We start from the raw sequence: 18,893 nt of genomic DNA on the forward strand, positions 1-18,893 counted from the left end.
GGGTGACCTTGGGCCAGTCCCTCTCTCTCACCGCAACTCACCTCACAGGGTTGTTGTTGTGGGGAAAATAGGAGTAGTAAGGAGTATTAGGTATGTTCCCCACCTTGAGTTATTTATAAAAATAATAAAGGTGGGATAGAAAATAATCATTATTTATTTATTTATTTATAAGTTTATTTATAAGTTTATTCACCGCCCATCTCTCCCCAATGGGGGGACTCTGGGCAGCTTACAATAAAGGTAAAGGTAAAGGTTTCCCTTGACGTAAAGTCCAGTCGAATCCGACTCTAGGGGGCGGTGCTCATCTCCGTTTCTAAGCCTTGGAGCCGGCGTTGTCATAGACACTTCCGGGTCATGTGGCCAGCATGACGACTCGGAACGCCGTTACCTTCCCGCTGAAGCGGTACCTATTGATCTACTCACATTTGCATGTTTTCGAACTGCTAGGTGAGCAGGAGCTGGGATTAACAACGGGAGCTCACCCCGCCGTGTGGTTTCGAACCGCCGACCTTCCGATCGACAGCTCAGCGGTTTAACCCGCAGCGCCACCGCGTCCCTGAGCTTACAATAAAACAAGATTAAAATATAAAACCATAAAACCATAAATAAATAAGCAAGCAAGCTAGCTAGCTAGCTAGCTCTCTTCCAGATCTCCTTCTCAGAGTGCATCTGGTGATTTTCAATTTTTCACTTCTAACACCAGCAGAATATCCCTTCCTTTTTCTGTGGAAACCTTTTCCTATGGGAAACTAAGTAAGTTAAATCTCATGAATACAGGTAGTCCTCTCTTAACATCCATTTGTTTGGCAATTCTTCGAAGTTATGACAGTGCTGAATGAAGGGACTTAACGACCAGTCCTCAAAGTTCCAGCCATTGCAGTGCCCCTGCAGTCACATGAACAAAATTCAGGTGCTTGGCAACCAGCTCACATGACTGGTTGCAGTGTCCCACGGTCATGTGATTGCCAGTTGTTATCTTCCCTGCTGGCTTCCCACAAGCAAAGTCAATGGGGAAGCTGGCAAGGAAGGTCACAAGTCACTCAGGTAAGTCTCCCCAACCCCCCTGGCCTTTCTTCACTCGCACACACCACACCCTCATTCTCCCCTTCACTCACATGCACTATACCCCCTTCCCTTCTTCGCTCATACGCACCATGCCCTCCATCCCCCTTCACTTGCACACACCATGCCCTCCTTCCCCCTTCATTCACATGCACCATGCCCCCCCTTTGCTCACACGCACCATGCCCTCCTTCCCCCTGCCCTTCCTGTGCTCACACTACTCTGCAGCACCCCCCTCCCCCAACTCATACATGGCCTACATGGGGCCTCCCCACCCCCCTGTAGCACCCCCGCACTCCTTACCTGGGACTCCCACTGCTTCTCACTTGTGGGGTTACGACGACAACCGGGACCGCCTGGATTGGCATCACTAAGCGATGCAGTCATGTGATGTCATTCTTTACACCCACATTGCTTAGTGGTGGCAATCCCAGTCCCAACTGCCATCGTAACTTGAGGACTACCTATATAAGAATCTCAAGGGAATAAGCAGCCTGAGTGGTAAAACAGAAGATTGAAAAAGAAAACAGAAGCATTCCCTTGAACTTTCCTATGCAAAATTGCCAGTTCCTGACAACTGCACTGAGAGCACTATGGACAAAAAGACAAGAAATCAAACAAAATAATGAATGAATGAATGAATGAATGAATGAATGAATGAATGAATGAATGAATGAATGTCATGGGTATAGTCATATTTGCACACATCATTTGACACTTTGAAAGCTCATGAGTCTAAAGACTGTTACTATTTAATATTCCAGAAAGATTTTTTTTCAAAAATGTGCTGCCTACACATGGTGACCACAAGGGGTTATGAGAAAAGAATCAGCTTTGAAAAGATGCCCTACCCAATAATATCGACTGCTTCACGGAGCTCAGAGTCAACAAGCATGAAAAAGGATATTGGTTCCCAGAGGTCATCGCTGGCTATGATCTGCACCCGCTGAAGCTCTTGTTTATCCAAAGTGTATCTTAAAGTCTTTCAAAAGAAAGAGACAAAAAAGGTAGCATTTTTCCCATTTGTAAGAAATAAATATTTAAAATGCCAAATTGTGCAGTTTATTCAACTGAAGTCTAGAAATAAAACAGGTATTTCCCTCTTTATGACCTCTGCATTAATGTGAAGTTACAATACCTGCAGCCAAAGGGAAAAACAGAGCAAGATGCCATGGTCTTCAGTAAATTGCTTCATTTCTAAAAGTTTCAAGTGGACAAAGCTCATAGTAGTACTCCATGGACAGACAGGGGAAACAAAGAGGCAGGCCTCATTCCCCAAACATAACCAAGGAATATCTCCTGCAGCAAGATTAAAAAGTCTTTTGTAGGCAAATAGCTGCCTTTTCAGATGCCAGGATAAGATCATGTAGAATAAACGAATCAGGGCAAGATCCAGTGTCTGCTCACACAACAGAATGTTCTTCTCCCGAATGTATCCCAGAAGATGCTCCCAACCCACAGAACAGATGCTAAGGATGCACGGGGAGTGGGGTGGAGGCAGAGGAAGAGAAAATAACTTCTTCTCTCTCCCACTAATGGAAGCAATGCTGCCAATGAAAGAAATTAATTGAATTTCCCCACCAGTAGTTACTTAGCAGTGTAACAAAGCTCTGCAATGAAATTGTGTAATGACAACATGGAAGAGCATTGTATTTTGAGGAGTTTAAGTGACATATTTTGATTTCTCTCCTTCACACGAAGAAGCTTAGAGTTTGAGTTACGCTAATTTATTTATTTATTATTCACATTTCTATTACCACCCATCTCTCCCCAAAAGGGGGACTCTGGGAGGTTTACAATAAAATTCTCCTTAAAACCTCAACATCATAAATGTTTAGCTGGCTTGTTTTTTATTTCTGTTTGAAATGTGGGTGAGAAGAGAAAACCCCAAGATTGTTTATGTTAACACTAGTTTATCTGTATAGCTTCCCAGGCTCTTGGATTATGTCTTGGATAGTTCCCATAATCCCTGGGAACTATCCAGTCAAGGTCAGATCCTGCAGCCTCAGCACCATGGAAACAGGGTTACGAGGCTTTAGGGCCAGACTTTATAAAAACCTGAGGATTGCCTTTTGAGTTTGGGAGCTTCTGCACAGACCTGAGAGCTGGGTGCTGTGAAAATTGAGCCATCCTGGGGTATTTCCACTGTCCTTATTAAGGAGGTCCTGACAGCCTATGGGCAGTAGGGTTTCAACTTGCTTGGTATGTTATGATTTTTCTTTCTTTATATTATGCTGTGTATGGTTCTGTTTAATCTGGCTAAACTATGTTTCTGGCTAAACTATGTTTGTTTAACTCTGTTAAACAGAGTTAAATAATAAAGCTTAAACTCCCTGTATCCACTGGTGTGCTTATTGCCTCTGGATTTAAAAGAACCAATTGCCTGAGCACCTGATCACTGCTTGGACACTTGGCAGAACAAATTGCAATGCAGATTATGAAACGATTATCATTAAAAATCACAGAGCATCTTAACTCTTGTACACCAGTTGACTGAAGACCATTAGCCATCTTTGAATAAACACTGCCAATTCTCTGCAAAGCTATCAGAAGAGACCCAGAATAAGGCTCAGGACCTGAGATTATCCACAAAATTGCTATTTGAGCCAACTTTATAAGGTGCATATAGCCTATGACAAAAGAATCTGAGACTTGGCTTGACAAACACTGAAATACTGGAATCAAATGAGATAGTGTAAAGGTCAAGAAAAGGTACATAACACTCTAAAAAACAGAACAGCTAAGATAACATGGAAACAGGTGAATTCTAGAAACTTTTAATACCCTACTGCATTTTAGAACTTTTAGAAAAGGAAATGGCTTCTAAGCAGGAAAAAAGTACTTTGTCTACATAATAAAAAGATGGTATAAACCCAATCAATTGTATTTACGAAAACTGGCATTTTAAAATTGGACAAGATTTTTTTATAATTGCACATGTATACATATAAGGTGTTTCTCTACTAGTGTAAAGTCTGCAATATACACAAATAGTGAAGTACATCAAAGTTTTTGTCTTTTTTTTATGAAGAAGGTAAATGAACATCAAATACATGTATCTTTCTTAGATATCCCTCTTATTAATCCACTATGGTTTAAACAGTGGTTAAACAGAACAAATCAAATTATGCCTTCATTTCAGCTCACCTGTTAGCCATTTGTTGTTTCTATGTTAATAATAACATGACGCTGAACACCAAGGAATCAGAACCTTGTGGTGCACCTCACATGGTTGTTGTTGTGGGGAAAACAGGAGGAGGAAGGAGTATTAGGTATGTTCGCCACCTTGAGTTATTTATAAAAATAATAAAGGCAGGATAGAAAATAAAATAAATAAAATAATAAATAAATGATGGATCTGAACTCTACAATAACCTTATTCTCATCTTCACATTCAGGGAAAATTACAGTACAGCAATGTTAAGCATTGACAAGCTTGGTGGCAAAAATTTAAACTACTGATGTTCTCTGTTTACTTACTTCAGTATAATTATTTTGACACTCTAAGGTGATGCTGCAACTGAGATTCACCCATTTCTTCTCAGATATACATGTGATGTGAAAGGTCTCCTGTGCAAGCACCGAAACATGTCTGACCCTTTGGAGGGACGCCGCTTTCGTGACGTTTTCTTGGCAGACTGTAGCGGGGTGGTTTGCCATGGCCTTCCCCAGTCGTCACCTTCCCCAGCAAGCTGGGTGCTCATTTTACTGACCTCAGAAGGATGGAAAGCTGAGTCGACCTGAGCCGGCTACCCAAGAACCCAGCTTCCGCTGGGATCAAACTCGGGTCATGGGGAGAGTTTTCGGCTGCAATACTGCTGCCTACCACTCTGCGCCACACGAGGCTCTTCTGATATACATACTTAGTAGCAAATGCTGGTCTTGATGGGAACCAAGTAGCTATATAGACTGCCAATGAAAAAGTTGCTATTTTAACTTTCCTCAAATGCAATGCCAAAGAGGGCACTGCATTTTGGGAGATGAGAAGAGAGTCACCCTGCCATCTAGAGGCAGTGATGTCTGCCCCATGAACGGGGGAACAATTGTTAGCCACAATAATTCTAACAGCTGCAAATGGCAATGATAGCACTGCCACTTGGGAGTTTGACAGAGGTGGTGCCAGCTTCAGCAACTCCCTAAACACTGATCTGGTGAGACTTCTTATACATTCTACTTTGGACGAGAGAGAAAGAAGAACAGTACAAAATAGTTCATCCTTCTCCTTACCTTCTCTTCAAGGTAGATAGGTACTGTAGATAGGTTGATAAGTAGATAGGTAGACAGGTAGACAGATAATTATTATTAGATTTTTATTCTGCCTTTTTAATATATATATTTGGACAATTCAATGTGGTGAATATACCTAATACCCCTGCCCCCTATTTTCCCCACATCAACGACCATGTGAGACAGGTTGGGCTGAGAGAGAGTAACTGGCCCAAAGTCACCCAGCTGGCTTTCATGCCTAAGAGAGACCTAGAATTCACAGTCTCCTGGTTTCTAGGCCAGCATCTTATACCATTACACCAAAATGGATGGAGGGATGGAGGGATGGATATATGGATGGACGGACAGACAGACAGACAGATGCATGCTTTCTGGCTCCATTAAGTTCACTTAGGAATACCTGCTACATTGCTGAGCTGGAAAGCATCTAGATCAGGCAAGCCATGGTACAATAGCTGGCCTCCAAAACTTATTATCTTTCCCTGATCCTAGTCTAATCCCAAAAAAATCCTGAGCTTTCCATTAAAACTTAACTTGGATCAGGTAAGCCTCAACAGAATGCAGCAGCTGACATTTATCTCTACTGAATTCAAATTAGTCAAACTACTACAATGGCTTTACAATATAATTTGCTCCCAAGACAAGTTCACTAAAGCATCTAATAGAATACATTTATTTTTCCTAGCCCTGTCATCATTAACATTCTCCCAGATGATCTCTGGCAGAAAAAACATTAGGAAGGAGAATAAATAAGATGAGGGTGAGAGTAAGGAAATCTTGAATATCACAAACAAGCAGCCAATGGCAAGATAGCCAGAATTTGGATTTAGCCTTAGAAGCATTCCCACAACTAAAGTTTCTAAGTTTCTGTTTCTATTCTTAATTCTTAAGAGCAGAAAATTAAACTACAAACTTCATGATCCACAGCAATCTTCATCATTAGTCCATTCAAATATAAATTTTGTGATTATTATTTAACAATTTGCCATCATTTCTCATAAAACTCATTTTTAATAGAAATCAAAAATTGTTCCATTTTAAATGTTTTAAAAGAATTTATCCACTGAACAGTGGCACTTGTGGGTATATATGAAACTTTCCTACGCTGATCAATAACTGTTGGATGAATCTACATTAAGCCAACTGTAGCTACTGTCTAATGGTTTTTAGCTTAGTCAAAGAGTTAATTAATGCTGGACACTTAACTTAGCATCAGACTACTCATTAGATAGCCATAAAAACAAAGAAGTGAGAATATAGAGAATAAATTCTCTTTCCAACTGTGTGTCTATAACTTCTGTCTTATTCTCCAAAATTTCCACTTTGTCATTATTTGGTTTACATCTCCAGACATTTGTTTTACAGAGCTTTCCATCTTCTTAACGTCTTCTTTCATTTCCTCCTTCATCTTTTGAAGTCTTTCGTCCATTCTTTTTTCAAAAGCTGTCAATTTAGTATCAAGTGATACAGCTAACTTACTGCCCAGTTGCTCAGTTTCTGAAACAAGTCTGGTGTAATTCCTCTCTCTGCAGGTTGCTCTAGCAATCCTCTCCCCCCCTCCATTCTTGCTGCTTTTCTCATGGTTGCCATTATATTATAATCCAAAACTAAAAGTGTCTCAAACAAGGAAAAAAGAGAAGGCAAGCTTCCCCTTTTCTTTCCTCTTTTGTTTTCCTGTGCCCTTAATACTTTTGTCTCAAGTGGCACTCGTAGTTACAGTAGCATCATAGTCAACATTTCCATAGTTACAGTCAGCATCACAGTCTGGCTCATATTACCTTTATCTTTTGTTTTGTAAAATGCACGAATTGTCTACACTCTTTAACAGTAAACAAAAAACATTCCCACGGAAGTCTGGTTCATTAGTCTAATTTATTTCCAATTTGTTCAAAAGCACTTTTACCAAAAAATAATATTTCAAAATAACTGTCCCCTTTATCTGTTTTAAACTTTCTTACATTGACTCCTTGTTAAGCTTTTTGCCACAAGCTTTTAAGTCTTTAAAACCCTTTTTTCTTTATTCCTTTGTAATCCAGAAAAAATTATAACTCATCATGTGCAATTTTCTTATCCTGCTGCTCAGAAAATCTCTCTTTAGCTATAAATTAATGTCATCCAAAAGTGGTTAAGAAATGAGGCTCATGTGAATCTTATGTCCATTTAGGCTACATTATGGTTGTGTGTTTGATTGAAATCCCTTGACTTCCAGCCACTCAACTCACAAGCTGACTGCAGAAAACTCAGTTCCTGAGTCTACTCATGAGGAGCAGCTGTCCAGAGTGCAAGTGGGAAATCTCACAATCTCTCCTTTTTCCAGAGAGACCTCGGTGGCCAGAATTTGCTGCTCAGCCACCGATCTCCGCCCCAAAGCCATCCCCACTCCTTCAGAGACATCTAGTTCATCATGAATCCTCACCGGAAGCCCCAACGTTCCACACAATCCTATATATATCAGCATATCAATAACTCTTAGACTTTATGCCACCAATTGTCAAAGTTTCTCTTAAGGATCCTCACATAGCGAAGGTACTGAGAATTCTGTTAAAGATATGAAGCCTTAGGTTCGCAGGGTACTCACAGGAGAGAAAGTAACTATTTGGGAAGCACCTATAGAATATACTATGTCAAAGAAGAGTCCAAAAGCTATAGAAGATAGCAGAAGGATGTAGGTATCATATTAAGCTACAGCAATAGTCAGCAGGAAGTAAACTGCTGCCCAGTGTCAGGTGCAGAACTGGAAAGGAATGGTACTATAGCCCATGCTTAAGAAGAGCAGAATAGTCAAGCTTGCATCCAAATTCTAATTAATACAAAGCTTCAAATACAGTAGAGGTATCACTGTTCCTCTGTATTTCCACACTTACCCTACTATCTCAACAGCATCATTTAGATAAGGATCGACTAGCATTTGACTGGCAATGTCCCAATTTCCATCCGCAGCAATGATGCCAATGGTCTTTAAACCCACTCTGTCCAAAGTTTTGCGAAGTACCTTGGTAACAGATAATATTACTTGAAGTATAATTTTCATCAATTAAGGAGCATGACATTACCGTAAAAGAACAAAGAGGGAGCAAGAGGGCAAGATAATCTAGTTCTAAAATGAAATGTTAAAAAGCTAAAATCATATGATGTTGGCTTGCCTGGATTTATTTATTTATTTATCTATCTATCTATCTATCAATCATATTTTTATCACCGCCCATCTCCCTCATATGGAGGATTCTGGGCGGTTCACAATAAAACAGTTTAAAATTTGATAAAATCATAATAATATCATTAATCTATAAATATCAATATCAATAAATAAATATAAAATGTAATGAGATCCAAGTAATGGCAGATCTAATACCACCCAGAGGGGAGCAAGACTGGCCTCGGCAGGACTAGGGAGCCAACCAACCCCAAGCGTGGCTCTTCCTCTCCCCACTCCAGGCATGGTGACAAAGCCAGGTCTTCAATCATGAAGTCCAAAAGAGAGGAGGCTAGCCTCACTTCCAGGGGAAGGGTGTTCCAAAGGGCGGGAGCTGCTGCAGAGAAGGCCCACCTCCTGCACCCCGCCAGATGGAATTCTTGTGCAGACGGGGTCCGCAGCATGCTTTCTGTGCATGAGCGGATGGGACAGGTTGATGTAACGGGGATGAGACGGTCCCTTAGGTAACCTGGACCCATGCCATGTAATCATTTAAAGGTGATAACACCTTAGATTGGACCCAGAAGCAAACTGGCACCCAGTGCAGCTCGCGCAGCAATGGAGTAATATGTGCTGATCTTGGAGCACCCAAAATCTCCCACGCAGCTGCATTTTGGACCAGCTGTAGCTTCCAGATACTCTTCAAGGGTAGCCCCATGTAGAGCGCATTACAGTAGTCTATATAGGAGATGACCATTCGGAGGGCCTCTCACTCCAGGAAGGGGTGTAACTGGCATACAACACAAAGTTGCGCAAAGGCCCTTCTGGCCACGACTGCCACCTGCTCTTCGAGCAGGAGTCATGAGTCCAAGAGGACCCCCAAGTTACGCACCAGGTCTGCCACTCCACCTTATTGAAGCCTGCTGTCCCCCATCCAGGCCCCCACAGCCCCCAGGCACCTGGAGAGGGCAGTCACAGCATCGCTTACTTCCCCTGGGATGGAGATGTATAACTGAGTATCGTCAGCATATTGATGATACCTCATCCCGGGGAGACAGATGATCTCACCCAGCGGTTTCATGTAGATGTTAAAAAGGAGAGGAGAGAGTACCGACCCCTGCAGCACCCCACAAAGGAGGGGCCGTGAGCCCAATCTCTCCTCCCCTATTAACACTGACTGGGACCAGCCCTAGAGGAAGGAGGTAAACCAGTGTTAAGACTACGCCACCCACCCCCAATTCCCTGAGCTGACCCAAAGGGATACCATGACCAATGGTAGCAAAAGCCACTGAGAGCAAGGATGGATGCACTTCCTCCATCCCGCTCCCGCCAGAGATCATCCATAAGTGTGACCAATGCAGTTTCTGTCCCATATCTGAGCCTGAAACCTGACTGAAAGGGGTCTAGATAATCTGCTTCCTCCAGGATCCTCTTCTCAACCAGGGGAGGTGGGAGACTGGATGAAAATTATCCAGCACGGTAGGGCCCAGCGATGGTTTCTTGAGGAGGGGGCGTACGAACGCCTCCTTAAAGGCTGCCAGAAACACCCCCTCCCGCAAGGATGTATTTACCATTGACTGGGCCCAACCACACGTCACCTCCCAAGCTGCCTTCACCAGTCAGGAGGGACACGGGTCTAATTGACAGGTGGTAGCATTTACAGTCCGGAGGATGTTGTCCACTTCCTCAGGTCCAACAGGATCAAACTGTTCCCAGATAACTGGGTAAGTATGCTCCCCAGGCATCTCCCCAGACTCCATCCCACACTTGGAGTCCAACGTAGAACGAATCTGAGCGATTTTATCCTGCAGATGCCCCGAAAATTCCTCAGCACGGTCCTGTAGATGATTTTTCAGATCTCCTTTCCCCAATAGGGATTGGATGATCCTAAACAGGGCTGCTGGGCAGCATTCTGCGGATGCAATAAGAGCGGAGAAATATGGACATTTTGCCGCTCTTACCACCACAAGGTAGGCCTTAATCACAGCTCTAGCTTGTGTCTGGTCGGGTTCGGTCTTTGTCTTTCTCCAGCAGCGCTCTAGGCATCTCTTAATCCTCTTCAGAACCCTCAGCTCCTCCATGAACCACAGGGAGTGTCGGGTTCAATAGGATGAGAGAGGCCGCACAGGCGCAATCCTATCCAAGGCCCCGGCCGTCTCCCTATTGCAGGCAGCAGCCAGGGCCTCCCCTGCACCATGCAGCAGATCCTCGGGTATAACCCCCAGCTCCCTCTGAAACCGCATTGGGTCCATCAGTCGCCAGGACCGGACCGATCGTCCTGCCTCCGTGCGAAGGGGGGTGGCCTATGAGAATCCCAAGGTCACGAGTGCGTGATTTGACCATGACAACAGGGAAAGATGTAACTGTCCCCTCAGATCATATTGCCACTGCTCTGACAAGAAAACTAAGTCTGGTGTAAGGCCACTGTCTCAAGTCGGGTCCTGAATAATCTGAGTCAGGCCCATGGCCGCCATGGTGGCCATGAACTCCCAAGCTGCCTCCGAGGCCCACCCCAGGGATGGCAAATTGAAGTCCCCCAGAACCATAAGCCTGGGGAACTCCACCACCAACCCTGAGACCACCTCCAGCAGCTCAGGCAGAGAGGTTGCTACACAGCAGGGAGGCTGGTAGAGCAGCAACATTCCCAACTGCTCTCGGGCACCCAACTTGAAAAACAGGGTCTCACAACCAGCTACTTGTGGAGCAGCGCCCCTGAAGGCCACTAGAGACTCTCTGATGACAACTACCACCCCTCCTCCGGCATCTCGGCTGGTGCCACACCTGAAACTCAACCGGGCACATCTCCAACAAAGCCACACCCCCTTCCGGGCTCAGCCAGGTTTCGGTAATACACCCCAGGTCTGCTCCCTCCTCTGTGATCAAGTCACATATGAGGGGGGCCTTGTTCACTGATCTGGCGTTAAGCAGCAGCCGGAAGCCAGGGCCCCTGAGTCTGCTGTCCAGGGCATAGGTTTAAGTCTGGAGGGCCGGAACATGCCACAGGTAATAAACACCTGGGGCGTCTTCCTCTATGATGACTCACCCTCCGGCTTCCGTCATAACATCCCCTGCCAGTCACCACCTCGACAAAATGTCCCACCCTATATCCCCCACCAGCTCCACCAGTCCAGCTGCCTCCAGTTCTGGATCTCTAGGACTCCTGGCTTGAGGTAGAGGTCCCTCCATCCTCTCATACAATCATACAACCATACACACTTCCCACAAGCACAAGGGGATGGTGGGCCATCCAGTGCACCAGCTCTCACTTTCGGCGCTGAAAGGCCCAACCATCACCCAGATACTCAATATGCCCCCAAGCCTCTCTCACTAGGCAACAGGAGGCATCACATCCACTACCCCTCCCCCCATCTCTCACTCTGGGTGGGAGTGCTCTAACACACCAGTGCATTCACACTCGGACTCCACCCTCGTCTCTCACACACAGGGAAGGAACCTCCATTCACCTTGGAGGAATCTTATTAATCTCTACCACACCTCGTTGTTGAAAGGATAAGGAGATTGGGAGGGGATAGCCAAACTCTAGCGATTTTACAGTCTAGAGGTCAAAGGCCCCAGGCAGTTCCCCCAGCGTTGTCTGTGATGTAGCCAACAGAGACCTCAAAAAGTCCCTCTGTGCAGCCAGCTGTCCACGAAGTCCAGGATAATGACAAGGTCCAGGCCAGAGTCCATCCTCCACCACACCCAGCCGAATTGCTGTCACAGGGCTCAGCTGGTGGCCAAGACCGGTCCAGTCTACCATTCCATCTCCTCCAGGGCCGACCATCCATCGAGCCGTTCATCACGCCGCCCCAACCAGCCCTCCTCATACCGCGCTGCTGGGATCGATCTTCCACCTGTGGGGGGGCTCGCCGGGGCTTGTTCTTGTGCCACACAGCTACTCAAAAGTAGCTCCAACAGGACTGGCCCGCTGTTCCACTACTCCGCTGCTCTGCTGGTCTCGCCGCCAGGCTGGAGAGGAGGAAAAACTCCAGCAAAGGAAGGGAGCTCACACCTCCAACAATGTTAGAGGTAGCAGCTGTCAAGCCGCAGTCCAAAGGGGCCAATCAGATTTCCTTGCCACCTGCCACCTACTGCTGTTCACCGCAGCCGCTCTGTCCAGGAGGGTTCCCCCGCTCTCACCACCCACACATCAGGTATGGGGGTCAAGCTCTTCCGAACTCCCCCAATAACCTAGCCCAAGGCCAAGGTTGGGGGTAAAGGTTCTAAAAAACTTTAAAATAACAGGAGTCTCCCGCCCTAGAGTGGTGCCCGGCGTCCGGTCACCATCTTGGATTCTATAGACATCAGTAGGAACTGTATATTTTTTGGTTAGAATCAATTATTAAGAAATTATGTTACTTGTATGAGACTGGCTACTTAATACACAGATCACAGCCAGACAAAGGGCCAGTGATTCCAAGGCACACCTGAAGAAATTTAGGTAGCATTTGAGACTGAAACCTACTGAGGTATTCCCCCAAATCCATTTTAAGTGACCAACAGAAAAAAAAAGTATGAACTACATGAACTAGGTTGAACGGTACTTAGATGCCATCAGTACCAACATCACCTAACCATAATCCATTCTTATTTTAGAACTTGAACACTAAACATTTAATATGAATGTAATACCAATTTAATACCAATCCTGGCAACAGTACAACAGATAATTACCAATTTAAATGAAATTACTAGAGTTTTCAATTAATAGACATCAGTTTACTAGCCTGATCATTAAGAAGCACATCCTGAATTCAAGAATTTTAGAATTCTTTAAGTATCTTGCTGTCAGATTCCTCTGATCAAAGGGTTCACAGAACCCCTTATCGGAGCATCTTCCATCACTTCCTTATGAATGGGGTAGACTCTCTGTCACCGGATGGGAGGGGGTGTTGAGTTGGGAGTGTGAATTGCATTATTATGGCTACAGATTTATGATGGTTCACATCAAGGCCAGTCAGTAGGGATACACCAGCAACACCACCTGGGTGGGAAAGGGGGGTGACATACTTTCATGGGAAAGGAAGGCAATCAAGGGAATGTGGTTTTAAATGTATGTTTTAGTGGGAATTCTCCATTCGCAGCTTTACCTCCGTGCTAGTCATTTCGCTTCATTAAACAGTTAAAGGATCCTGGGCTCCTGACTGTCATTGTGTAAATGCTCGAATGGTCTAGTGCTGACATTAAGCTGCGAATCCCATTGTGTTCGAAAACTCTTCCTGGGGAAGTAACTCAGTTGAGAGTTGATGAAATAATGCCGAAACATGGAAGAACTAAGGCAAAGCAGCCATCGCCTTCAACCTCCACTGAGAGGACGGTGCTGTATGCCAAGGAGGAAGAAGAGAAGGTAGAGTCAGAAGGGAGCTCCGGGAGTGGGGAAAGTGAGTGCGAAACGGAAACCCGGCTCAATGCTACCGAGCTGGAGAGTGTGCTCCTTACCCTAGACTTCGTGAGAGAGCCCGAGACTCCAGACGCGATACTGGAAGAACCATATGGGACCTTCACAGTCGGACACCAAGGAGGTAGAGGGGAGAGCACCTCCACCCCTGGAGGCACACATGAGGGCGTTGAGCCCGGGGTCTTGTGGAACTGCAACAGACACCAATGGCACCCTGCAAGTAATTCGTGGGCTGGAGGCAAGGATGTCTGCCATGGAAGTGATGATGCAGCATGTGTCGAAAACCCTTGACGCTATGGCATATCCCCTGGCGGAAATCTCAATCCAACTCTCCAGGGAGTCATTGCTGGACCCGCGAGGGAGACGCCGCACCATCACCCCACCCAGGGGGTTCGACTCCCCAATGAGGCAAAGAAGGAGCGGAGGCTACACAGAAAGCCAAGAGGAGTTGGGGCGACCCAATGCAGGTGAGGCGGCACCTCTGGGGACTCTGAAAGAGATACAGGTTAAATTCAATGGGGATCCCCAATAGTTGGCCTTTTTCTTGACCATGTCCATCTATATGCAAGAATTTGGGTCCAGCTTCCCCACAGAATATAAGAAAGTGAGACAGGTCAGCGCGAAGCTTCGCAGAGCCACAGCAGATCGGTATGTGCAGCTGCATGATGCCATGGCCCCTGAACTACACAGTCTGAGGGAGTTCATGAAAGCCCTGAGGGAGAGGTTCAAGGACCTGCTGACAAGATGAAGGTGAAATCGGCCATCTAGCAGCTTAGTCAAGGGGGAGAAAGTGTGGCAGACTACGCCATGGAATTCAAAGCCCTGGCAGGGAAAGTTATGGTCTGGTCAGAGACCACCAAGATCGATTATTTCAACGGGGGCTTGCAGCTGGAAGTCCTAAGATAGGCACTCTGCAGAGGAGACCCCCACACACTAAAAGAATGCATTGCCTGGCTGGGGAGGTCGAGAATACCCAACTTCATAGACAACTCAGAGGGCAAGCTGCAGAGAGGAGTACCGGGGCTCTGGGCCAGTTCCCCTTTGCCCGGCGAAAGCTATTCCAAGAGAAAGAAGACCCTAAAGACCACACCTGGAAGAAAGGCAGCTGTTTCAAATGTGGTAAGGACACCCATCGTGCAGCAGAGTGTCCCTGCAGAGAGCCAGAGGCACCCAAGGGAGGAACGAAACTGGCCAAGACCCCACCAACCAAACGCAAGGGAACCGCAGCAACCACGCTGGCGTGCAGGGACCTAGATGCGGGGCCACTGCTGGAGTCAAGTGAGGACTCTGAGCCAGAAGAGCAGAAGCCAGCGGGAAACAGATTTCACCTGTTTTGAATCGCGCCTGCAAGCAGGTGGAAAATCCCGGGCGCAACATGCCTGCTTCTGAGGAGGAGGAAAGAGAGGACCCATGGTGAGTGATGACTGTCCCACGTTACTAGTCAGGGTTGAATTAAAAAACTTAAGAACACGCCACAAAGCCAACCTGACGGCGATGCTAGATTTGGGGTGCACTAAATCCTTAATACACCCCACACTAATCAACACGCTAAGCCTCAAAACTAAGAGACTTAAACAGCCCATCATTTTTACACAGATGGATGGTTCCATTGCCTACGGGGGCCCCGCAGAGTTTCGAACTGAGACTGTAGCCATGAGGTTGGGGGGGCACAAGGAAACCTTGCAATTCATTGTAGCCCCCACAGAAAACTACTCAATCATATTGGGGATCCCATGGCTAAAAAGCAGAAAATGACACATAGACTGGGGGATGGGCACTCTAACATTTAAAGACTATGTCAGCAACCCACCGGTCCCACCACCCGAAAAGAGGGAGGTGGCGGGAATATTCCTGAATCAGATACCCATGGGAAAGCCAGAGGCAGAGGTAGCCATACCAGCCAAATACTCAGGCTTTCTTGATGTGTTTGATGAAAAGGAATCTGACCAGTTGCCGCCTCACCGAAAAATTGACTGTGCCATAGAAATTGACCCCGGAGCTAAGCTACCTAAGCCAAAATTATACGCTATGTCAGAGACTGAGAAAAAGGTCCTCAGGGAGTTCATGAACAAAAACCTGGCTAGAGGCTTTATTGAACCGGCTAACTCCCCATTGGCCGCCCAAGTGCTTTTCTGGGCAAAGAAAAATGGCTCCCTGAGACTATGTACAGATTACCGCAGAATAAATGCCATCTCAGTAACCAACCAGTACCCCTTCCTTCTCACGAAAGACATGCTCTCACATCTATCGAAGGGAAAGGTGTTCACCAAACTTGATCTCAGAGAAGCCTACTTCAGAATCCGAATCAGATAGGGGAATGAGTGGGAAATGGCTTTCAATTGCTCGCTGGGCTCCTACCAGTACAAAGTTCTCCTTTTTGGGTTGGCTGGGGCCCCTGAAGTATTCATGCAATATATCAATGAGGTCTTCCGCGAGCATTTGTACAAAGGGGGTTTGGTGCATTTAGACAATATTCTAATCCACTCTGAAAGCTTAGAGGACCACATCCCTTTGGTTAGGCAAGTGCTGCAAAAACTAAGGGATGCCCAACTCTATGCTAAGCTTTCCAAGTGTGAGTTTCACAAGAGCCAACTAGACTACTTGGGCTATCGTATCTCTTCGAATGGCATTGAAATGGACCAGGATAAACTACAAGACGTAAGGGTTTGGGAACCACCTCACACCAGATGGCAATTGCAAAGTTTTCTTGGCTTAGCCAATTTCTACAGACAATTTATCCCCCAATTTGTTCAGATTGCGCTGCCTCTCACAGATTTATTAAAAACTAGAGGAAGGGGGGAGACACGGAAAGTAACTTCCCTGGGGGCGAAGCTTGCTTGGTCGAATGACTGCCAAGCTGCATTTGAGAGTTTGAAGGCTCTATTCACAGAAGAGCCCATTCTGGCTGACCCAGACCCAAACAGCCCCTTTATTGTACTAGCAGATGCTTCTGACTCAGCAGTAGGGGCCGTTTTAATTCAAAAGGATGAAAACAATTTCCCCCACCCATGTGCGTACCTTTCCCGCAAATTCACTGACTCTGAGCGCAATTAGCACATATGGGAGAAGGAGGCTTTTGCTGTCAAAACTGCCTTAACACATTGGAGGCATTTGCTTGAGGGCTCCAAACATCCCTTTGAGGTCTGGACTGATCATAAAAACCTCCAAGCTTTACAAACTCCCAGAAAGTTGAATGGCAAACAAATTTGCTGGGCTCAATTTTTCAGCCACTTTAATTTCACCCTTAATTTCCTCCCTGGAAAGAGGAACTTTCTTGCTGATGCACTTTCTCGCCTTCCACAATATAATACAACTACCTCTGAAATTGTAGATACTGTTTTTTTCCCAAAAGCAGCTTGGAAAGGCTTGTGTAACGCGGAAACAAGCAGTAGCTGGGAAAGTGAAAGTGCAGGCAGACCTAAAAGAGGAACTGCTTCAGGCACCCTCTAAGGATCCTTGGCTACAATGTAACAAAGCCCAATTGACTGAAATTGACAACGTTTCATATTGCAACAACAAAATCTACAGCGCCTGAATGTTTGCGCAAAACCATTCTACACCATTCCCATGACATTAAGTCTGCAGGGCATTTTGCCTTCACCAAAACTCTACACTTGGTCAGGTGCCAATTTTGGTGGCCCTCCCTTCGCTCTGACGTGCAATCCTACGTCACCTCATGCCATGTCTGTGCCCAAGCAAAAAGGAAGGGGGGGAACCACAGGGACTTTTACAACCTGTTGTCTCCCCTGAAGCCCCATGGAAAGAAATCGCCATGGATTTCATTGTGGACTTGCCAGAGAGTAAAAATAAGACTGCAATTTGGACTGTTACTGACTTATTTTCAAAGCAAGCCCACTTCATCCCTTGCGCCAAGATCCCCACCGCCCAGCAACTTGCAAAATTGTTTGTAACGCGCTTCTATAGGATCCACGGTTGTCCCAAACATGTGATCTCAGACTACAGTGTCCAGTTTACTTCAAAATTTTGGCACTCATTTTTGAAATTAATTGGAGTCCAACAATCCCTTAGCTCATCTAGCCATCCAGAGATGGACAGGGCAACTGAACAGGCTCAGTCTACTCTAGAGCAATTTCTGCGTTGCTACATTAGCTTTCAGCAGGATGATTGGGTTGATCTCCTCCCCTTCGCTGAGGTGGCTTACAACAATGCGGTGCATCAAAGCACTGGATTTTCACTTTTTCGCATTGTCTATGGCCAAGATTTTGTTCCAATTCCTGAACTTCAGTTACAATCCCGCCCTGACTCTTCTGTCACTGATTGGGCTACCCAGATCACCACAGAGTGGCCAATCATTCGTCAGACTGGCGATCATGCTCATGACACCCACAAGAAGTTTGCTGACTGGCACAGGCGCCTGGAGTGGAAAATGAGGTTGGTGACTTAGTCTGTCTTTCCACTAAATTCCTCCAGTCTCAGCAGCCCTCAAAGAAATTAGCTCCTAAGTTTGTTGGTCTTTTTCCTATCACTAAAATCATTAATCTGGTGACTGTGCAATTGCAACTGCCTTCAACTCTTAAGCAACTTTATCCTGTTTTTCATTGCAGCTTGCTTAAACCAGCACCGGACCATTCTAAGTGGCACCAGCCTGAACCAGCCCCTCCACCCATCATGACTGACGGCCATCAGCATTTTGAAGTTAAAGAAATCCTGGACTCTCGTTTTCATCGCAAATCATTGCAATATTTAATCCAATGGAAACATTTTCCAGATCCTGAATGGGTTGATGCTTGTCATGTAAACGCACCCCTTCTAACAAAGAAATTTCATTTAAGATACCCTTCCAAACCCTCCCCTTACTAACGAGATTCCCCACCCTATCCTTTCTCCTTCTTATCGCATTTATTGTATTTTTTTCTTTTGTCTTGTGTTTTTGGGGGAGGGGCAATATGTCAGATTCCTCCGATCAAAAGGTTCACAGAACCCATTATCGGAGCATCTTCCCTCACTTCCTTATCAATGGGGTAGACTCTCTGTTGCCAGATGGGAGGGGGTGTTGAACTGGAGTGTGAATTGCAATATAATGGCTACAGATTTATGATGGTTCACATCAAG

The 18,893-nt window shown here is 45.6% G+C and overlaps 1 protein-coding gene across 3 annotated transcripts in view; it reads right to left on the bottom strand.

Moving 5' to 3' along the window:
- The window catches only part of GALC (galactosylceramidase), a 63,545-nt gene that overhangs the window by 18,533 nt on the left and 26,119 nt on the right, over positions 1–18,893 (bottom strand). For 2 of the 3 annotated variants that reach the window (XM_063290190.1, XM_063290192.1), the window contains exon 7: positions 1,914–2,044. In XM_063290190.1, the coding sequence (XP_063146260.1) occupies positions 1,914–2,044 (131 nt within the window). Of the gene's footprint in view, positions 1–1,913; positions 2,045–8,153; positions 8,282–18,893 lie in introns of all 3 variants that reach the window. The other variant, XM_063290191.1, reaches the window with a different exon arrangement.

Source organism: Candoia aspera, chromosome 1 (assembly GCF_035149785.1).
Source record: "Candoia aspera isolate rCanAsp1 chromosome 1, rCanAsp1.hap2, whole genome shotgun sequence".
NCBI classification, from domain to species: Eukaryota; Metazoa; Chordata; class Lepidosauria; order Squamata; family Boidae; genus Candoia; species Candoia aspera.